General features: G+C 46.5%; 7 protein-coding genes across 7 annotated transcripts; 3 read left to right on the plus strand and 4 right to left on the minus strand.

Moving 5' to 3' along the window:
- Positions 1-15: 15 nt before the first annotated feature.
- On the minus strand, positions 16-2225 carry V2V93DRAFT_372088 (uncharacterized protein). Its single transcript, XM_066910671.1, has 2 exons — positions 1337-2225; positions 16-1274 (listed from the first exon to the last, which is right to left on the minus strand). The coding sequence occupies exons 1-2, from the start codon at positions 1977-1979 to the stop codon at positions 139-141; spliced, it is 1779 nt and encodes a 592-aa protein (XP_066765113.1). The 5' UTR covers positions 1980-2225; the 3' UTR covers positions 16-138.
- A 173-nt stretch (positions 2226-2398) lies between these two features.
- On the minus strand, positions 2399-4999 carry V2V93DRAFT_381205 (uncharacterized protein; the record flags this gene model as incomplete). Its single annotated transcript, XM_066912096.1, has 4 exons — positions 2399-3822; positions 3904-4667; positions 4737-4791; positions 4855-4999. The coding sequence occupies 4 exons, from the start codon at positions 4997-4999 to the stop codon at positions 2399-2401; spliced, it is 2388 nt and encodes a 795-aa protein (XP_066765114.1).
- Positions 5000-6460: 1461 nt separating this feature from the next.
- On the plus strand, positions 6461-7826 carry V2V93DRAFT_372094 (high mobility group box domain-containing protein). Its single transcript, XM_066910672.1, has 5 exons — positions 6461-6531; positions 6684-6758; positions 6946-7041; positions 7116-7174; positions 7237-7826. The coding sequence occupies exons 2-5, from the start codon at positions 6704-6706 to the stop codon at positions 7336-7338; spliced, it is 312 nt and encodes a 103-aa protein (XP_066765115.1). The 5' UTR covers positions 6461-6531; positions 6684-6703; the 3' UTR covers positions 7339-7826.
- A 679-nt stretch (positions 7827-8505) lies between these two features.
- On the minus strand, positions 8506-10466 carry V2V93DRAFT_288259 (uncharacterized protein). Its single transcript, XM_066907211.1, has 2 exons — positions 9971-10466; positions 8506-9910 (listed from the first exon to the last, which is right to left on the minus strand). The coding sequence occupies exons 1-2, from the start codon at positions 10022-10024 to the stop codon at positions 8858-8860; spliced, it is 1107 nt and encodes a 368-aa protein (XP_066765116.1). The 5' UTR covers positions 10025-10466; the 3' UTR covers positions 8506-8857.
- Positions 10467-11908: 1442 nt separating this feature from the next.
- V2V93DRAFT_359793 (uncharacterized protein) lies at positions 11909-13734 on the minus strand (the record flags this gene model as incomplete). Its single annotated transcript, XM_066908104.1, has 3 exons — positions 11909-13293; positions 13357-13450; positions 13522-13734. The coding sequence occupies 3 exons, from the start codon at positions 13732-13734 to the stop codon at positions 11909-11911; spliced, it is 1692 nt and encodes a 563-aa protein (XP_066765117.1).
- Positions 13735-13869: 135 nt separating this feature from the next.
- Positions 13870-17391, plus strand: V2V93DRAFT_372107 (uncharacterized protein). The gene is made up of 5 exons (XM_066910673.1): positions 13870-13996; positions 14072-14421; positions 14786-14944; positions 15006-15038; positions 15091-17391. The coding sequence occupies exons 2-5, from the start codon at positions 14103-14105 to the stop codon at positions 16923-16925; spliced, it is 2346 nt and encodes a 781-aa protein (XP_066765118.1). The 5' UTR covers positions 13870-13996; positions 14072-14102; the 3' UTR covers positions 16926-17391.
- Positions 17392-17604: 213 nt separating this feature from the next.
- On the plus strand, positions 17605-19765 carry V2V93DRAFT_359795 (peptidase M24, structural domain-containing protein; the record flags this gene model as incomplete). The annotated part of the gene is made up of 5 exons (XM_066908105.1): positions 17605-17713; positions 17738-18383; positions 18446-18892; positions 18960-19109; positions 19171-19765. The coding sequence occupies 5 exons, from the start codon at positions 17605-17607 to the stop codon at positions 19763-19765; spliced, it is 1947 nt and encodes a 648-aa protein (XP_066765119.1).

Below are 19765 nucleotides of genomic sequence, written 5' to 3' on the forward strand. Positions count from 1 at the left end.
CTAGAAAACTACACGTTTGCTGTTTTATACTTAAATTCATCATTATTCCCATTTTTAACATGAGATCACACGAGTTGAGCCTAATAAGTTCATTTCCTTGCTTTAAAAGACTCTACAGCGTTATAAATTATAATCATATTAAAACTTCTTCTCAACCTTTGAGTCCAGCACCCACTGCTTTTTGTCATACTTTGATGGCCAGATTCCACTCTTTCCCGGCGCAAGGATTCCTTTTGGATCAATAGCATTCTTGATAGTCTCATTCAGCTTGCGCTGAATATTATCATTGAAACTATACGTTCCCTGAATCTGATCCATTAACCCGATATGCGTACGGTACTCTCCCCATCCATGCTTTGCGCAGTCGTCAATTAACGTCCGGATAAGCCAGACAGCGCGGTCCCTCTTTTTCGGATTTCCGCGAGGGAAGACGACACTGACGATATGATGCATTTCGCGCATACCGACAGTGAAAGTACCAATAAAATCCATACCTGCCTCTTCGAAGCGACGTTTCGAGACCTCGTATTGCTTCATTGCATCGTCACCAGATACCTTACTAATTGGGGCAAAGAAGAGATGAACTCCATTAGGCTCCCAGTCAAGCCAGTTGAGCTCGTCGTAGGTTGGAATGCCTCTAAGAGTCTTTGAGCGGATGTGCAAGACACTATTCTCTTTCATGTCTTCAGGCAACAAGAACTTTGCTCCAGGGATTTTCAAAAATGCCTCCTTAACAACGGAAAGCATGGCATCACGAATAACAGGTGGACCGTAAACTGCGCCGTAGAAATTCCAGCGACCGAGTTGTAGTTTCTTCTCGATTGCACGTTTGTCTTCCTCCGTTATAGGACCTTCGTAGGAAACATATTGTTTCTTGTGACCAAGTACTGCAGCGTCGAGTGTGATGTAGCGAATAGTGGGAACATTTGGAAGAATATTCTGTAGTCGAAGAGGGCGAATAGTCTCAACCAGAGGATGCAGATCTTCCTCATTAGGAACAGTGACGAGATAACTCTGAAAGCCACCCGGATTAGGCATGAGCCACATTCCCATCTTGGTAACGATACCAAGCGATGACTGTGTGAAGATACCATCAAGATAGGGACCAAATCCGTAGTTGAAAAGCTGCCAGCACTTGTTGGGCGGCTGCTCGTGCAGCGGCGCGTCGGGATCGAAACCTGGCTGCGTTGGATCAGGCATTGCGCCCATGCCGGTGCGATAGAGCTCACCATTTGGCAGCACGATCTCCATACCGCAATGCATCATAAAGTGATCTAGATGAATCAGTAAGAATGGAAGAAAAAAAAAAGAACGGCGGACACTGTCAATTACATACCTCCATACGGAGTGTATCCCACACCACGATCAAGACAATTGCCAACGACAGAACCGCCTCCAAGATCAGGTACGTCAATCCAGAGCTTTTCGTGCAGATTATGTTCAATCAAATAATCATACAACTCCGAATAAGTGACACCAGGCTCAAGCAGACAACTCGCCGAGTCCTCGTCAACACTGAGTACCTTGTTCATATTCTTGCCCATATCGACGACGACGCTGCCCCGAACGCGAGGTGCAGCACCGCCGTAGCCAACGTTGCGGCCAATAGAGATAGGCCAGAGAGGGATCTCATACTCGTTTGCAAGACGCACTAAGGCTTGCACTTGCGGCACGGAAGACGGCGTGACGACGGCAGAGGCGACAAAGAAGTCTTCATCATAAATGGAGTGCATGTCATGTACCTTGGACTGCTCAAGATACCAGCCGCCTTTGAGCTGATCTTGTGAGGAGACAAGGGTAATCTCGCTCTTACCGCAAACATCTCCGACACCAGCCAAGAACTTTGCGAATTTCTCACCTGAGGTTCCGGGGGGCAGGGCCAGCGGGCCCCCCCATGCTGACTCAACGTTCTCGGTATGAGAAGCGTCGAGCTTGAGATTATCTGCAAAAGTAGCGCTCAGCTTGCCAATTGTCGCCATGATGAAGGTGGAGTCAGAATCGGCGGTGCGATGGAAGCGTAGAATGGGCACTTCCTTTATGTGCAATTACTCCAATCTGGGAATTGCAGTGGGTATCGCATTCTCGGCTTTCTAGATTCCACATTGCATCCTTTTTTTCCTTGATTACGGCTCACTCCTCACGCCTGCCTTCTTCTGCCTGCCGTAGTGGGTTTTCTCCGCAACCACACTCGATCTGCCACAGCGTGGCCCAAACGTGACCGGAACTTTACCCCGCATTAGGGTACCCCACACACGCGGCTCACTTCTCCAGCGCGGTGCACCTCACCACACCATTCTCTACGTGAATCATTGATTGAACGTGAAAAAAAATGAAGAGAAAAACATTATTGTACTAAATTAAACTGCTCTATATTAATGTACAAAATTCTCCCTTTCATTCAGATCGTCAAGTTGTCAAGTGCAGTCAGCACCTGCCCGACATGCGAGCTGTCATCAACATCGACCGTGCCCGTGCCAACCTCGACCAGCACCGCATGGCCACGCACCATAGCACTGAGAAACTTCTCCGCCAGCACAAAGTATTCGTGCGAGTTCTTTGTAAATCCCAGGTTTTGCCGCTGCGTCTCCGACATCGCATCCATCCTCATCTCCCATAACGCTCTCCACCGCCGCAGCGCCATTTGCATATGATCAGGTGCGCTGATCGGCTGAATCGCGCGTCGAGAGAATATCATCGTGTTGAACATATTGATAAATAAAAACAAGTTCAGCACTGACGCGTTTCCCAGTCTGTTAAACACTTCATTATCTGAAACGTCGGGATCGAGTAACAGCCGTATAGACTGGGACAGCGACGGCGGTCGTCTGCCAAACTCTTGCAGCGCATGCGTATGGCAATACATCGCGTTGGGCGCAAAAAAGCTCTCGTCCCAGCACGCAAGATGACCAGTCATTTCGGTTAGTGTGAATCGGGCCGGAGTGTTGTGGAAAATGGCATGCTCGCAATCGAGCAAATATATATGAATAAGTGTTCTCACCTTGAGCTCGCTCTGAATGAATGCATACCAATCAAAATCCTCGATGCTCACCGCATGTCGTCTCCGGAAAAAGTCATTTTGCGCAGATGGCATCGACAGCGCCCGCAGCGCCGACACAACCTCACCAAATCGCTGTCTCCGCACATGCCGCTGTGCCTCGATTGTGCCGTTAAATGACTGCACGATACACATCAGATAGGCGGCCTGAATCGCCTCAAGATGCTCGTGCGTCTCGACCAGCATCTCCGACTGACCGTACTTTCCCGCCAATGCCAAAAATGCATCAGAGGTAAACACAAACTCCTCGGCGCCGTCAAGCAAATTCCGAGCTGCAGCAATATGATCTTCCGATGTCGAGTAAAGCGAACCCACCAGCGCGACCGTCAGCAGCAGCGGCAGCGATGCCGAATTTATGTCAAATGTCGGTGGATGTAAAACACACACATGCGGCTGCCAAAATTGAAAAAAATGGTGGGCGAACATCTTTACATTCTCAGCCGTAAGCAGTAAATGTGCGCTGGTTTGAAACACCGCATACGGCGTGCGAGTCAAATGCTTTGGCGTATTAACTGCAACCTCACACAAGTCTGCAATCAACTCACTCAATCGATCCGTATTCACTTCAGTGTCTCTATTCATTCGCATCAGCTCCACTCGCTCGTCCTTGTCAGTCACATCCAACAAGCTTATCCACTCTGAGTCCGACGCCACTATTCGTGTTGTGTCAAAGTATGCACTGTGTACAGTCGGATAGTGATCCTTGAAACTTGAATTTGGAGGAAGGTCAATACCAGTTATACCATCGAGCTGTAAAACATCGGTCCCTAAAATACACGAAGTCAGTTCTATGAAAGAAAAAAAAAAAAAAAAAAAAAAAAAGGCAAAGCATAGAGCTAAACACATACAATCGTCACCTCCATCCATTGAATTAGACTCATTATGATAGGCAATCATTGAATCCGAACTGCTGAGCTCTGCGTTGTCTTTCGCTGCGGATCCCTTAGACGTACCCGAGCTCTGCTGTGCCGAGCCATTAAAAAGAGCAGGCAGAGTTCGGGTACGCGAATCCATAAGAGAAAAATTGAGTAGAAACGGTGTACTCTGAGCGCTGGAGCTTGCTCGCCTTAATCTAGATCCACCACTGGCGTTAGGAGACGACTCGCTACCAGACATATTTGCTGACGATGAGTCTGAAAGATGAGGTACGCCACCTAACGGACTTGGCCAGTCCAGATCTGCAATCAGACTTGACACGATATCGTTAGAGGTATCAAGACCGGAGATATTGAGCGGCAAAGACTCATGTAGTATATCCAGTTCATGACTGAGAGGTTCAGTCTTCATTTTTGGCATCGTCAATTGATCGGAAGACGACAACGCATCGTCAACAGGAATACTCTGCTGTTTGAATTTGATATCCGACTGCGATGCAAAAGCAGAAGCCTGTTTACCTGGGCTCTTCTTATTGTTGGACTGCTCAGTCAGACGAAAATAGGTGCAGGGAATCGAGCTCATGGCGCAGTTCCTGCATAACTCGCTGGCATCGCAAGCAATTTTTGAGCGGGCACAGGCATCGCAGGCTTTTCGCTTCTTGCCACGCTTCTGCTGGGGAATACCTTGCTGGCCACCTCGAGACGAGCAGCTAGCTGAGTGCCGCCGAGCAATATCTCTGCGACACAAAGGCTGGTTAGCATGAAGAGGACAAAGTGAAGAGAGGGCGAGAAACATATGAACATACACTCTATAGAAACGGCGACCGCAAAACTCGCACATGAAATTCTTTTCACCAGAGTCTAATTAACTGGTTAGCACCTGGTTGCATAAATAAAGAGCATCGAGTTTCGGCTCAAGCTTACGGGTTACCTCATGGCGTCGCAAATGGCCACTCCGAGCATAGGAGGCTCCGCAAACGGCGCAAAGGAACCTCTCAGGAGCCTTGTCGGTCAGTTTTTCGTTCGCCGCTTGAGGCAGAATTGTAAGAGGAGAAACCGCAGAGGTCATGATCGTAGTGTTGCAAGACTAGCCACTGACAGACAGTTGATAGCAAGCAATCTTTTAGTGGGTGGTGGAGGTAGAGTGGAGGTCCGACAAGAGAAGAGTACGAATCCCACAATTTAACGCAGATGCGGGGAAGCTTGCGGCTCCCCCGACTGCGACAAACCCCCTCCTAATCCTCCTCTTCCTGCCGCGAGTTGCGGTATTCAGTTATGTGTTCATTCAACGTATAGATGCAAAGACAAAGAACTTATAGCTGGTTAGTTTTTGGCAGAAAGGAATTAGTCCTCTATCGCTCTCGCTGTTTCTATCTCCGCTACAGATTCTGATTAATCATATGTTACTAACACGTGTCGTATTTCATAGTGTTGCGGACTAAGTAAGTAGTACCCCACAAAGCACGCTTGCGTATGATCGCAATATGATTATTCTCATAGCCTTCTCAATCATTGATGTATTGTTTCTAGGCTGCAGCCGCAACATGATCGACACGCTCATCCTCAATCTCAGAATATGGATGTTGTCGGAGCTGTCAACATCAGAAGAGACCGTATCGACATCTTTGTAGCACTTGTTTACCCACGATATATTCTTTGACTAAATTTTGAACGATCTATGCCGCGGCCGCATCAAGAACAAGATCGAGTGATCAGATACATCAAAGACATCAAAGAGCTTGCCCGCTGCGACGAATTGTCCGCAGGCGACGAGAGCAGGTGGAAGATGAGTGAGCTAAATAAGATAGACTAGAAGAGCTAGAAATTTGATACTTGGGGCTCGCTTCGCACTTTAAAGTTATCGGCTTGGATCCGCCTCCACCGCCCAAGATATTAAAGGTTATATCGGGTCGCCAGTCGCCAGAATGGATTTTGTCATTCGAGCCTGAGACTGAGAGGAGGAGTCTTTTGTGAATTCACCCGGCTGTACGCACTGTTATTCCGGGGCCAGAGCGGTCGCATTTTTCGTCAATGGGTTGGGTGAGCTTGCAGCCAGACTACAGGGTGCAAGAGATTATGGCAGTGTCCGCGAATAGACTGTAAAAGTGAAGTATTTGGATATAGTAGGTTAATTTAGAGTATTTTGTATTATAGACGGGAGGGAGTGGCTGGATCCCAAGCTTGCGAGAGACCTGTTGCTGCCGAATCTGACTACGAATGATGTACCGAGCTTATTAAGTAGGCTAGAGACAGGAACAGAGTCAAGAGTTGAGAAGACTAGACAAAATATCAACAATAGCAAATATGATAATAATAGCAAGAGTAAGAGCAGCAAGAGCAAAAAGAGCAGTAGACCGCAGTATTAAGAGACGGGGTGTTTACGCCTTACATAAGCGCGCACTATGGAATGTGTGATGGTCTACCAATAGCCTCACATCTGCGCCCAGTGCTAAAGACAGCCGCCATCTTTACTATGGGTGGGCCCATAGTAAAAGGCGCACCGCCCGCACAGTCTACTTCTTCGCAGCCAAAGCCTTCTCTCCCTGCTTTGCTCTCTCGCTCAAGAACAGCTTAATCCCACTCCTCCGCTCCTCTGATCCCGTACGCTCCCCTTTTTTTTTTCTCTCTCTCTTGCTACGACAATTTCTTTTCTTCTTTTTCTTATGCGCCTTCTCTCTGGCGACTCCTCTTCTCTGATCCCTGCCTCACCGCCCTTTCCCTTGTATACATACTAACAACACGCGTCCCCGCAGATCCACCCCGATCTCCCGCAATGGCAAAGGAAACAAAGACCAGAAAGGCAAAGACTGCCGGCCGCCGCAAGAAAGGTAATTCCGTTTATTCTCCCCATTCAATTTCCCTGTCGCTACGTTGTCACTTCGGCCGTCAGCTTGCTGTCTGCGATCGGCGACGCGTCTCGTCCGTCGCCCGTCCGCTAGGCCATCCATCTCGACACACTTCATCACCACAGCCGCCACCCCCTCCTATTCTGCTCAATGCTAACCACCCAAACAGACCCTAACGCCCCCAAGCGCTCGCTCTCTGCTTACATGTTTTTTGCAAATGAGCAGCGCGAGACTGTCCGCTCGGAGAATCCCGGCATCGCGTTCGGTATGCAACACATCCTCTCTGCTGTTTCTATTTTTCTCTTGCAATTCTCTGTTCTAATCATTTTCTTGCTATAGGTCAGGTTGGCAAGCTCCTTGGTGAGCGATGGAAGGCGTTGAGCGCAAAGGACAAGATCGTATGTTTTGTCGTTTGTTTGTTTATCTTTCCCTACCAAACTAACTTTTTTTCTTCCCCCAGCCCTACGAGACTCGTGCAGCGCAGGACAAGAAGCGCTATGAGGATGAGAAGGCTTCTTACCTCGCCAACGGAAGCGCTGATTTCGAGGAGGAGGAAGAGTAATTCTCTTGTATTGTCGCCTCTTGTGAGTCTCCTTGTGTGTACATGTGTCCTACTCAGTGCACGTCTGCACTGCCTCTCCTTGTTTGTGCTTTGTTATATTAGTGTCAAGTCGGTCTATCCAACACTCTAGTTGTGTTTTATATTACTATTTTTATTATTGCAATGCGTCTTATATGCTGTCGGACTGGACTTTGGGTTTTGCTACTTGGAAGGGGCCTGGTGGTATTTGAGTTATCTTTTTCATGTATGTGTGTGGGTTGATTTTCTTTCCTCTTTTTTTTTTGACTTTTTTTTTTTACATGTTATTCTTTTTGCTTTAAAACTGTCTCTGTATACTAATATCTTTTTCCGAGATGTTATTTTTATTGTAATCTCTGGTATTTGTACTTTTAATGATATTGAATGTGTTTTCAATACTGGTAGTTGCAAATTTATGCGAACTTACTCAATTATTCCCAATTCATAAATCGTTTCTCTTCTATTTTTAATCATGTCTTTGTGACTTTGATAATTAGCAATTATATAAATGTCTGTTTGTCTACGCTGACAGAAGGTGAGATTTCTTCCCATACTAAACGCGAAATTGACGCGTCCACACACCGCAAGTTGCGACCTCCCGCCATACTAATGCACCCGCCATACTAAGGCGCCGCATCTCATACTATATCTACTCCCGCGAAAATTACTGTGTGGCTTTGTAGGATTGGTACAAACCGCCAGGCTGGTGTGAGTTTGCGTAAGAGACGAGGTAAACATCGTTATCTTCATAATGTGCTGTGTGCTCGCGTCCAGGTGAGTTTTTCTTTTCCTGTGCATGACTTCGCCACTTTTTTTTTTTCCTCGGACAACTGAATGTATGTAAATTTAATCGCTATCTTCTTTGACAAACTGGAAACTTTCTGGTTTTGTTTCTTTTCAGTTATCATCAGTCTCTTGTCAAATCTCAGCTTCCCTTGTTTCTTGACATGTCAAAATCAATCATCATCCTCATGATGATCACGTCGAAGTATATTCTCGTCCATTTGAATACCTGGCTAAAATTTTACTTTAATAGGATATCGATATAAAGCGAATCTATCTGTTTGACAAAGAAGTATCAAGAAACTTTAGCAGTTTATGTATAATTGACGTTTTCTCAGAATATTAGTCAATAGAGAGGGTTCTCCAGTGCTGCTCAGAAGAAGTGTCTAATCAAGAGTTTACTTGCGTTGCTACACCATCGACTGTCGTCTCTATTCGATATTTAGTACTAACACAGTTATTCTTGTAATCTGTTAAGTTCTTTCTACTTTAAACTTGTGTGCCATCATCTAACTCAATAAATCTGATTGTATTTGCCTAGAAATAATTTTATAATCATATATACCACAGGCAGAGAGAAAGCAAAATTGAAAACAACCGAAATATAAAACACAACCCATATGGAACAAAAAACAGAAAAACTTAAAACTTACAGAAAAAGACACTAATATAAATAGTATAGTGAATTTGGCTGCACAGCAGCGGCTGAAAATCCAGATTAGCACTTGTCAGGTCCGGATTCGAAAGCGTCGCGATTAAATTGCCACACATTTTTGTCTGGCACTAAACCAGCGTCGGTGGCCAATTTTTTCAAAGACTCAGAGTCCTCGACAAAAGAGAAGTACCGTCTTGTCCACTCTCTGCCTTCTTCCTTCTCCTGCTTGCGCAGCGCGCGCTGCTCATTTTCGATCTTTGATTTTTCGACATGAATAGTGTCGTAATCCATGACGGCAACTGCAGCCGCAACTTTCGACCACGCTTTACGCGACTCGTACGCGGATTGCTCTTCAAGGTCCTTGATCTGCAAGGGCACGATATGGTGCTCCGTGGCATCGTAAAAGATGCTCTCAGACTTGGTGCGCTCGTCCTTGATCGTAGACTTTCCGGACCACTGGCCTGAGAAAGAGTAGATTGGCTTTGAGGAGCCACCGGGAGCAAACAGCTTCGCCTTGTAAGAATTCTTCTTGCCCGAGAAGTAACCTTTACCAGAGTAATCAATCTTAACCTTGTACCCCGACGAGCTTTGAATCACAGTAGAGCCTTCGAGCTCAACGTAGGGCGCACCATAGAAAAGACCTTCAATGTGCAGCGCCGGCAAAGTAATGTAATACGTTTCGTCGAACTTGTTGATCTTGTAGATAGCATGTCCGACCTGCTTGATATTAAGAGTCGTCGTCGACACGGACGCCTTTTGCCCGTTATAGCCTGTCAATTCCACACCGTAGATGTCGTTGAAAATCGCATACGCAGTCACAGGAGGATGATGCGAGACCTGCTCAGAAACAAGCGATGTAGTACCTTCGTCGTCGGTTTCCCATTTGCCGAGAAACATCTCGCCCAAAAACGGATTCAGAGGCTTCTTTTCTGACCCAAGAGCTTCGTTACGAGAAGTGTACTGGCCCTTAAGAGTCGCGATAAACCATTTAAAAACTGCCACGGCTCGTTCTTCAGGGTCGACGATCATTGACGGCGCGACGAAGAGATCCGGAAGTTCGGCCCAGAATTTAGAGTATTCGGTCAGCGAGGTCGCCGAGAGAATAAACGGCGGCGCCTTGACAATGTTTTAGTTAGTCTATGCATCCGCAATAACAAGTGATATAATAGAACATACGGTGATGGAAGCAATATCACCCTTCGATGTGGCAAGGGACTTTAAGAAAGTCATCCATGGTCCCTTCTGAGACTGTTTAAAGCGTTAGACAAAGAGTTTTATGATTAGAACAGTGCAGCCACCAGCAATAATTGCAGCAAAAGCATTTTATACTCAAAAAGAGATTTTCGAAACCAAGTGATCACATACAGCAGGAACCTGGTCAATTTCTTGCTCTGATGATGCTGAGTCGGCCATGTTGAAACAAGGGGAGTCAAAGAGAGGCTGGTGATCAAAGAACTAGCAAACACAAATGTAACAAAAAAAGGCAGGTCAAGACAATCCAAGCACGTTATTATATATAGCAAACAAAGACTGCGATGCTTCCTGTTTCACTTCGAGCAGTAGCTGGGAATCAGCGACGAAGAGAGACGAGGATGAGTTTTCTGAGTATAGATTTGGCTACCGGAGTACTGTACTTTTTTGGTGAATGACGACACAGCCCAGATCTGTGCCGCTTTAAGAACGCCTGCCAAACCTCGCTTCCCGCACTGTGCCAGTCGGCGAGATTAGAAGCTGAATGAGATTTTGCAATTTAGTATTATACATATATTTTCGTTCAATCTTGTATACTCTATCAGCGGACATCTCTCACAGTACACTCCCTCGTATTCGGCCAAGTCGGATCCCCGACGCTGATGCGGATATGCTATTTTCCAGGTCAAGGGTATAACTCACAATGTGAACTTCTGCGGCTTTGGATCACAGACGATCGCTGCTGGAAGTGCACAGATGTGGACGCAGACTACAGTGTGCAAGATTTGCAGGATAAACTGTCGGCCGGCCACGGCCCTGATATATTCAATGCGTTCTCTTTTCTATTTTTGCTTGAACATAAAGAAATTCAAGGCGTGTCGTCGAATTGCGAGTATGCGTCCGTGAAGCACGTTCGCTATATTACTATATCGGGAAATTTGTACACAGTAAGTAGACAAGCAGGGGAAGCCCATGTAAACGCAGGCTGGCAGATAAGTATTCAGTCCTCAAATAATAAATGCGTGACCATCGACGGCACCTGACAAGGCCAATGCTCTCACGGTCTCTGATCCTGGTATTCTTCGGCTTTGCGGCTCGCTGATAAATATAAATATTCTCTCGTCCTGTCATGTCCTTTCTCTTTGACTCCTACTTCTTCCCCATATCATTACGTACTCATACCCTGTATTCCACTTAGCCATGACGGAGACTGTCAGCGACCCAAATCACAACAGTGTGTATCTCTATAGCTTCCTCCTTTCCTTCTCTTTAAGAAAGTGCTAGTGCTAATCAGGATGATTTGACAGTTGCCCCGGTTATCAATGTTCCGTTGCCGCCTCTCGTGGGCGCAGACTCCAATGGTGAAAAAGCTCCATTGCCGAAACCTTTTACGGATAGCCCGATCGACGCCCGGTAAGCATGACTTAACTGCCAAAACCTATCGCTCGTAAGCATAAATTGTCATTAACGTTGAATACCAGTGAATCGCCAGATAAAAAGAGATCTCTCGAAGAAGATATGAAACTTGTCGACAAAAATGTTAATAAAGTAATCGCGTCTGCAGATACCAATGATGTACAAATTGAGACGAAGAGACCAAAGCTCAACGATGATACGGAAAAGAAAACTGCTGAGCTTGAAATCGAAGAAACTGCTAAACCTCTATTTGCAAAGCCAGAAAAGAAGACGACGCCAAAGAAAAATAGTGCGTCGGCACCCGCTGATTCAGAGAGGATTGCGTCGCGAACACGGTCAAAGTCTAAAGTATGAGAGGTGTGAGAGGCTTATTCTTCACATTTAATGAGTTAAGAAAAACCAAAATAATTCTTCACTTTACATTATCTCCGCTACAAAATAAGTAGTGTAGCGAATAAAACAAAAGTACACATAAAACGCCGACACAGCCCTATCCAGAAATGCAGATCATAACCTTTCTCTCGTCTTCAACTCCAAAACTTCGTCAGCTGGTATTCGCTCATACACTAGCAAATATGCATTTTGCGTCTGTTTCAAAACCTCTTCAACACTGACCTCCCATACCAAATCATCACTGATACGCCACCAGCCTTTAGAACCAGTGAATCGTCTGTACAGTTTTCTTTCTGCCCGATTGCCGAGTTCACGATGTCGATGGCGACGTTGGCGAAGAGTACGCGCGTGGGTTTCTGGTACGGATTCGACTTCAGGGGTAGATTCCTCATCTACAGCACCCATCACTCCTCTTGAAGCATTTTTTTCGGGTTCAGCAGTGGCCTCAAGATCTGTAAGAGTCAAACTGCTATGGTTTTCCTCGGCGAGTATTTTCTCAAACGTAGAATCTTTTTTTTCGCGAGCAAAATAATCTTTAAACATCTCTTTTCTTCGATAGCACTCATAATGTCCTGCAGAATGAGTTCCTAAGTGTCTAACGACAGCGACTAATCTGTATGTTTTTGTCGGTGCCTCATTCTCACTGGCTGCATCAATAGCATTGTCGGTCGATTTCTGCTCATGTATAAGCGAGCTCAAAAGATTAAGTTTACTAGATGCGCTTTGCTGGCTACTTGAGTGCTGGGTCATGAATTCAGAGAACTGCACTCGACAGTTATTGCGAGTAGCAGAATCAGAATAAATCGATCGAGACAGATGGAGAATCAATGTCTCGGGTAAATGACCAAATGATGTAGTTCGCGTTATAGTTGACTTGATCTCCTTTGGAAGCGCGGCCTCGACAGCTGGATTCAAATCTGCACCGGGATCGAGACTGTGTAGATATTCAAGATGACCTCGAGGATCTGTCTTGAATTCCGGCACATCGTCTGGCGTATTATCTCGTAAGCTCTGCGTTGTTAAATCACCAACATCAATACCACTTTGCGCCAATGATCGTGAGATCGAACTAATCAGCACTTTAAGTCGGCACGACTGGCATCCATAATCAGCAATTGTTTCACTCGATAGTACCGAGGCCATGCATTCATCAAGCGTCGAGCTCCATTTCTGCGGAACATTCAAAGTCAAAACCAAGAAATTTGTCGCTTTCGGAGCTGTCTTATGCCCGCAATGCTGGCATTCAATAGTGTCGACTATAGATCCCTCAAATGGCAAGACTTGGCGTGTCAAGACCGCGGATTTTGCGTCTAGATCTTCATCTTGTGCAGCCTTCGTCGAGCGATCATATTCTTCTGCAATGGTTTCCAGAATTAAGTGTAGAAGCTCGTGCGCATCGTGCTGTTGTCGTGTAATTCGGCTTTTGAAGGCATATTCGAGAACGTGAAGGAATGGCCATGGTGAGATTGCTTTAGGATATTGAATCGGAGTATTTAGTTCTAGGTTCTCGTTAGATACTCTTGAGTGGACTCTTTGCGTGAAAACTCAGCTTAACAATTTACCTCCTATGACTTTCTTTAACGCTGCTGTAAGTGGCTGATCTTGAATCCTCGGATCGTCGAGGTATGCCCTGATAGCTGGGCTGGAAGCGAGTGCCTTAAACGACATATTAATCAGTCTACAACTCATGAAATACACTCTTTTCATAACAAAAGTACGAGTCACACCTGCAAGTCGCTATTGGCAAAGCAGTCGTTACTCGAGTTGAGTAATCCGACGACATATCGTGAGTTACGCGCAAACCCGGCTGATCTGCTCGGCGCGTTCGGATCGGAATTACCGCCAGTCATGAAGGACGGCAGCAGGGCATAGACAGCAAGAGAGGCCACGGCAGCCAGTCCGGCATACACTAACGCCTTATTCTCAGGTACAAGAGGCATTGACTCCCCGCAAATATTTTCTAGACCTGCAACCGTTCTTAAGGAACTTACTCAGGACAGCGCGAGGAAGTGCACGTGAAGTCGTGCTGACGACTACGTACCTGACGTAATACTGGGCACGCAACCAATCCAGGCGCTCAGTAAAATTTTCGGCAAGAGCCCTTCATCACCATTATACCCCTTCTCTCCCTCGCTTCCTTATTCGCATCCCGCTTTTGCTTTAGCTAATTCAGGCTTTTGTGCTTTGGACTTTGGTGATCAGGTACGCAGAATTTGTTTGCTGGGCAATTAATCTTAGCAGTTTAGCGCTGTTACTGACGGTTACGAATTTGGTCAGATCTCTTCCAGTAGCTCACAAAGCTCGATACATGGCCGACGTCCAGCCTCGTCCATCACACAGAACTTCCAGAGGAGGTTTTCATTCATCTCGCGGCCGTTCATCTCACAGCGCCCGTACTTCCAGATCAGCCGTTCCCGAGTCGTCATCAGCAGACGTCGCGCAAGACTACACAACTTCTACCGAAATGTCTACACTCGACGACTCAGCCAAGCAGCTCAAGTCGCAGTTCGCTAGTGCCCTCGGCTCGCTGAGTGAATTATTTCCAGAATGGTCCGAAGAGGATCTGCTGTACCTTCTCCAAGAAACCCAAGGCGATGTCGAAGTCGCTGTCGTACGGATCACCGAAGGTAAATTTTTTCTTTGCAATTGTGCTATTATTCTTCATCCCGAGCAATCGATATCGCGATCATCAGCAGATCATTGTGTTTGCAATCAATCATTCTCCATTCAACAATACAATTGAATTGCTTGTTTTCATTTATCTGTGATGGAATTTTGTGATTGCCTTTGTTTCGCTGCTATCAAGCAGGGGTGGCCATTTGTACGCGAATCCATTGTTCACTGAGGAGCAGATTGATCTCTATCTACTTTGGTTTCCGTCGCTTTTGAATGATATTCCTATGAATTTTACGTGCTTAATCGATTTGTGCATGGGGTGTTGATTGCTGTTTTAGAACTCTAGTTTACTAACTGAGCTGTTTTCTCGCATAGGTCATGCTAGCCAGTGGGGTGAAGTCAAAAAGAAAACAAAAGAGCGATCAAAATCGAAAGGACCATTTACGAATGTCGAAAGCGGCAGACCTTCACCGACCGCATCTACACGCGGTAGAAGCCGTGGTGGTTCAGACCGAGGAAGAGGAGGTCGAAGTGGTAAGTTTTTTTACTTGACATGTGATTAATCTATGGCAATTATTAAGATTTGCATTTATAGATCGTGGCAGAAGCCGTGGTGGTAAACCTAATGGTGAGCTTTTTTCTTTCTACTTCTCGAGGATTGATACTGACAGTTGTTGCAGGACGGATCAGCGAGCACACCGAGGAGGCTATTTCTGCCGTACCCGCTCCAGCGCAAAGCACCACTAACGGCGAATGGGGTGCTAAGACTGACGAGGCGCCATCGCCAGTTTCAGCTGAACCTGCGTCATTAGAAAGCACTACCGAGACCGCCTCAGCGTCTGAGGCACTCGCCGCCGTCGAATCCACGCCTGCAGAATCGACAAACGGCTGGGCTTCTAGCGGTAGATCTGAACCAGTACCTACACCTGCTGTCGGAAATACGACGAGTACGGTCATTAAGCCAGGTGCCAAAATGAGCTGGGCGTCGATTGCCAGACCCGTGGTGCCAAAAGCCGAGCCACCAAAGCCTGCATCTGCCCCAGTTGCCGAGGAACCAGCGCCAAGTGCAGGGAGCGCTCCCGCTTGGAACAATAGTTTTGCTGCCACCCCAGCTCAGTCAGAGGAGTCAGCGTGGGGTCCTTCGTCTGCCGAAGGTATACCCCTTACTCAAGAAAATGTCGAGTCTGTGGTCGACGACGCCCCGCCAGCTCCTACATCCACTCTTGCATCAACTATCGACACACCATCTTCAAGCAATAATGTTACATCGGCCAAGGTTCCTCCTGGACTTGCCTCTGCGACAAAGAACGCTCGATCGCCGGCTTACTCGCGCGTGCTCAACCAGGACGCACCTGTCGTTATGCCGGGCTCAGTTCAGGCGCAGGTCTCGGGTCTGCAGTTTGGCAGCCTGAATCTTACCGATAGCCAGCCAGAGGACAGATCGGCATATGATTCTACCCCCAAAGAGCAAAACGAACCGACGTACCAGCAGGAGCCAGTTGCTGAGCAAGTGCCCACCTCGCAGCCTATCGCTGCGCAGGGCCCTGCCCTTGGTCTCTCTGGTTTCGGTCAACAGACGCAGCCGCACAGATATCAGCAACAGCAGCAGCAGCAGCAGCAGCAACAGCAGCAGCCCCAGGTACCGCAAGCACAGCAGAAATTTGAGCCGTTTTCGCAGTCGCCCTATGGAGCGTATCCGACACAATCTCACATACCAGGATTCGGTGGTTTCCCCAACGACTTCCAGAACCTGTACGGTGCCGACCCTCAGCGACAGGGATACAACTACTACGCCAACCCGTACCAGCAGAGTGCTGTCACCGGAGCTGCTGCGCAAGACGGTTTACAGCGCACCGCGTCGGCTTCGCTTGATCAGTTGACGCCATCGAGCACTTCGACTCAGCCTGCTCGGTTTGGCGTCGGATCGGAGACTACGAGTACCTCTCCCGCTCCTACGGCATCGCCTGGTGTTACTGCTCAACAGAACCAATATGGCATCCACCCGTACTATCTCTCGCCTGCTTACGCTGCGTACTATATGAGCAACTACCCGGGATACTACGCACAACAGCAGACTCAGCCGCAGCACTTTGGCCATCAACAGTCGCAGGCGGCATCGGCGCAGCCAAAGTCGGTTTATGGTCAGCAACAGCAGAGCCAGCAGCCGTCGCAGTACTATGATCACTACTCTCGCCAGCAGCAAATGGGTATGCCTGTGCAGCAACAGCAGCCTCAGGTCCAGCAAGGTCATCAAGGAGCCGGGCAGTCTGTGTCGTCTCTTGGTGGTATTCCTGATTTCCTGCAGTTGGATGACGCGTCCAAAGGTGCCGGCGCGCGACCCGCGAGCTCGGCTGGCCAGCAGCAGCAGCATCAGCAACAGTCTCAGCAAGGACAGATTCCTCAGCAGCCTATTCCCCAGCAGCAGAACGCGTACGGCGGATTTTCTGGATATCCGCCTTACAACGGCATGGGTAGCCAGCAAGGCCGACAGGGCAGTTGGGGCTATGGCCATTGATTGAGTAGATTTGATGAGGATATTTGAAGAAGGCGTCGCTATTGAGAACCCAGGCTAGGCTATATAGTCCTATTATTATATTGATGCATTCAGCTTAGTCTGGTTGAGTTTTGGGTATAGGAGGGGATGCGAGACAAAAAAAGATGACTCATGGGAAAGTTGTACTGCTATTTTCTAATGATTGAAATGGAGTCTGTTTATTTGTAGTGTACTTTTGATTTGTTTTTAGTCGTGCAAATAGCTTTTTTTCTCTCTCTTTTTATTTATTGTCATTGCGGGTTTATCTTTAGTTCCGTATTGTCTCGTTTGCTGTCTTGCTTTTAATCTAAAATTGCCTGTATTTTTCTTATTGTGAATTATTTCTATTTTATATCTCATCCTATACACGATCCGTTTGAGTGATGTAGAATGAACTAGTTGCACTTTTGCTTGAAATTAAGAAAGCAAGGGTTTGGTACACGAATGCTGAGGCATCAGTTTGTCCAGCCATCTGTTATCTCATCTCTCGAAATACGCATATCTATTCTCGGCATCCAGTGTCTTTTATCAGGTGGTTTACTCAAATTAGTACCTGTTACCGACACGCTTTGCTAAGAGTTATAGAAGTCGAATATAATATATGCTACCGCTTGGTTTCAGACAAATAATAAATCGCGCTTCCTCACAGTTCGTTCGATCAATGTCATCGTCGCCGTCTTCAGTTGGAGTCACGGCCGTGCGGGCCGATACGACAAAAATATTAGCTGACCTTCGCGAGTTGATGACAAAACATAATGTAGATATCTACGGTATGTAGTTATTGCTATACTTAGCATGTGACGTGGTGTATATCACCTCTCGTGGCCGCAGCATTCGTCCTTTGGAAGATAGATTATTAACTTGTTTTGTTCCGTTTGAAATAGTTGTCCCTTCTGAAGATTCTCATCAGAGTGAATATATAGCACCAGTTGATGCTCGTCGGGCGTTTGTTTCTGGATTTACTGGATCGGCAGGATGTGCGGTAATCACTGCATCAAAGGCCGCACTAGCTACCGACGGTCGCTATTTTCTTCAAGCAGAGCAGGAATTAGATGGCAATTGGGAGTTACTCAAACAGGGTCTACCTGATGTTCCTACCTGGCAAGAATGGGTTCTTAGAGAAGCTGAAGGAGGTAAGAATGTGGGAGTTGACGCTACGTTGCTGACTGCCGCGCAGGCAAAGAGCTTGGCAGAGAAATTGAAGAGTCGCAAAGGTGGAGAGTTAGTGGGAATGGATGTAAATCTGATTGATTTGATTTGGAATGACCAGCCTATTCGTCCAAAGGAACCGTTACGAGTGTTAGGACTTGAGTATGCGGGTAAGGCGTTTGAGGAAAAGCTATCTGATATACGAAAGGAAATCGAAAAGCAGAAGGGCTCGGGTCTTATCGTGTCCATGTTGGATGAGATCGCATGGCTGTTTAATCTTCGCGGAAATGAGTACGCAATTATTTTTATATAATCCAAGGAGTATTAAATTTACTAATTTGCGATTTATATAGCATCCCTTTTAATCCAGTGTTCTTCTCCTACGCTTTCATTACCCCTACCGAGGCATTTCTATATATTGACGAAGACAAAATCACTCCAGAGTCCAGCGAACATTTGGGTAGTGCAGTCACAATCAAGCCATATCAGGCAGTCTTTGACGATGTGAGATCATTCAGTTCAGTAGTAGCCACTTCAGACCTCAAAGTTCTCGTCACTTCGAGCGCATCTTGGGCTCTCACAAAATCCGTTGGTGAAGATAAACTAACAACTCTCAAATCCGCCCCGATTGAAGCTGCGAAAGCAATTAAGAACTCGACCGAAGTTAATGGAATGCGAAATGCTCATGTCAAGGACGGTGTAGCACAGATTCAATATTTCGCTTGGTTAGAGAGACTTCTTGATAGCGGAGTATTGTATGATGAAGTGCAGGTTGCGGATAAACTGGAGGAATTCAGATCGTATGTGTTTTCGTAAATATCTTTTTTTTTTCATGATTGAGCTGAACTAAGATCAATCAATTTTTAGTCAAAAGAAGGATTTTGTTGGTCTTAGTTTCCCGACTATCTCTTCTTCTGGATCTAATGGTGCGATTATTCACTATCAACCAGAAAAAGGAACGTGTGCGTTAGTGCAGAAAAACCTCATTTATCTTTGTGATTCTGGCGCTCAATTCCTGTACGTAATTCTATTGACGAAGAATCCGGCGATCATATAAAAGTACTGACAAGTGATATAGTGATGGAACTACTGACTCGACACGTACCCTTCACTATGGTACACCCTCGCAAGAAGAGAAGAAGTCCTATACGTTAGTATTGAAGGGACACATTGCCGTCGCGCGCGCAGTCTTTCCTAAAGGTTCAAGTGGATTCATTCTTGATATTCTAGCTAGACAGTATCTTTGGCAAGAAGGACTTGACTATAGACACGGAACAGGTCATGGCGTCGGTAGTTTTCTAAATGTTCATGAAGGTCCGATCGGTATCGGAACTCGAATGCAGTATAACGAGGTGCCGTTAGAGGTCGGTATGTTGATTTCCAACGAGCCGGGATATTATGAAGACGGACAATATGGAATTAGAATTGAGAACGTTGTGCTCGTGGTTGAAAAGCAGACGGCGCATAATTTCGGCGACAAGAAGTATTATGGATTTGAAACCGTTACCATGGTTCCAATGTGCAAGAATCTAATTGTTCCAGAAATGCTAGACGAAGACGAGAAGAAATGGCTGAATAATTACCACGCAGAAGTGTATCAGAAAACATCGGGATATCTTAAAGGTGATGAATTGACGCTTGCCTGGCTTAAGCGTGAGACTTCACCTATTTAA

Source organism: Kockiozyma suomiensis (assembly GCF_038497685.1).
Source record: "Kockiozyma suomiensis strain NRRL Y-17356 unplaced genomic scaffold V2V93scaffold_9, whole genome shotgun sequence".
Taxonomy (NCBI): Eukaryota; Fungi; Ascomycota; class Lipomycetes; order Lipomycetales; family Lipomycetaceae; genus Kockiozyma; species Kockiozyma suomiensis.

Bases quoted from the DNA above. Each gene is read 5' to 3' on its own strand.
- V2V93DRAFT_372088 (XM_066910671.1), bottom strand. From the start codon at position 1,979: ATGGCGACAATTGGCAAGCTGAGCGCTACTTTTGCAGATAATCTCAAG. The intron at 1,275-1,336 runs GTATGTAATTGA...TGATTCATCTAG, and splicing joins GGGATACACTCCGTATGGAG to ATCACTTTATGATGCATTGC.
- V2V93DRAFT_372094 (XM_066910672.1), top strand. From the start codon at position 6,704: ATGGCAAAGGAAACAAAGACCAGAAAGGCAAAGACTGCCGGCCGCCGC. The intron at 6,759-6,945 runs GTAATTCCGTTT...CCACCCAAACAG, and splicing joins TGCCGGCCGCCGCAAGAAAG to ACCCTAACGCCCCCAAGCGC. The intron at 7,175-7,236 runs GTATGTTTTGTC...TTCTTCCCCCAG, and splicing joins TGAGCGCAAAGGACAAGATC to CCCTACGAGACTCGTGCAGC.
- V2V93DRAFT_288259 (XM_066907211.1), bottom strand. From the start codon at position 10,024: ATGACTTTCTTAAAGTCCCTTGCCACATCGAAGGGTGATATTGCTTCC. The intron at 9,911-9,970 runs GTATGTTCTATT...AACATTGTCAAG, and splicing joins GTGATATTGCTTCCATCACC to GCGCCGCCGTTTATTCTCTC.
- V2V93DRAFT_372107 (XM_066910673.1), top strand. From the start codon at position 14,103: ATGGCCGACGTCCAGCCTCGTCCATCACACAGAACTTCCAGAGGAGGT. The intron at 14,422-14,785 runs GTAAATTTTTTC...TTTCTCGCATAG, and splicing joins TGTCGTACGGATCACCGAAG to GTCATGCTAGCCAGTGGGGT. The intron at 14,945-15,005 runs GTAAGTTTTTTT...TTGCATTTATAG, and splicing joins AGGAAGAGGAGGTCGAAGTG to ATCGTGGCAGAAGCCGTGGT.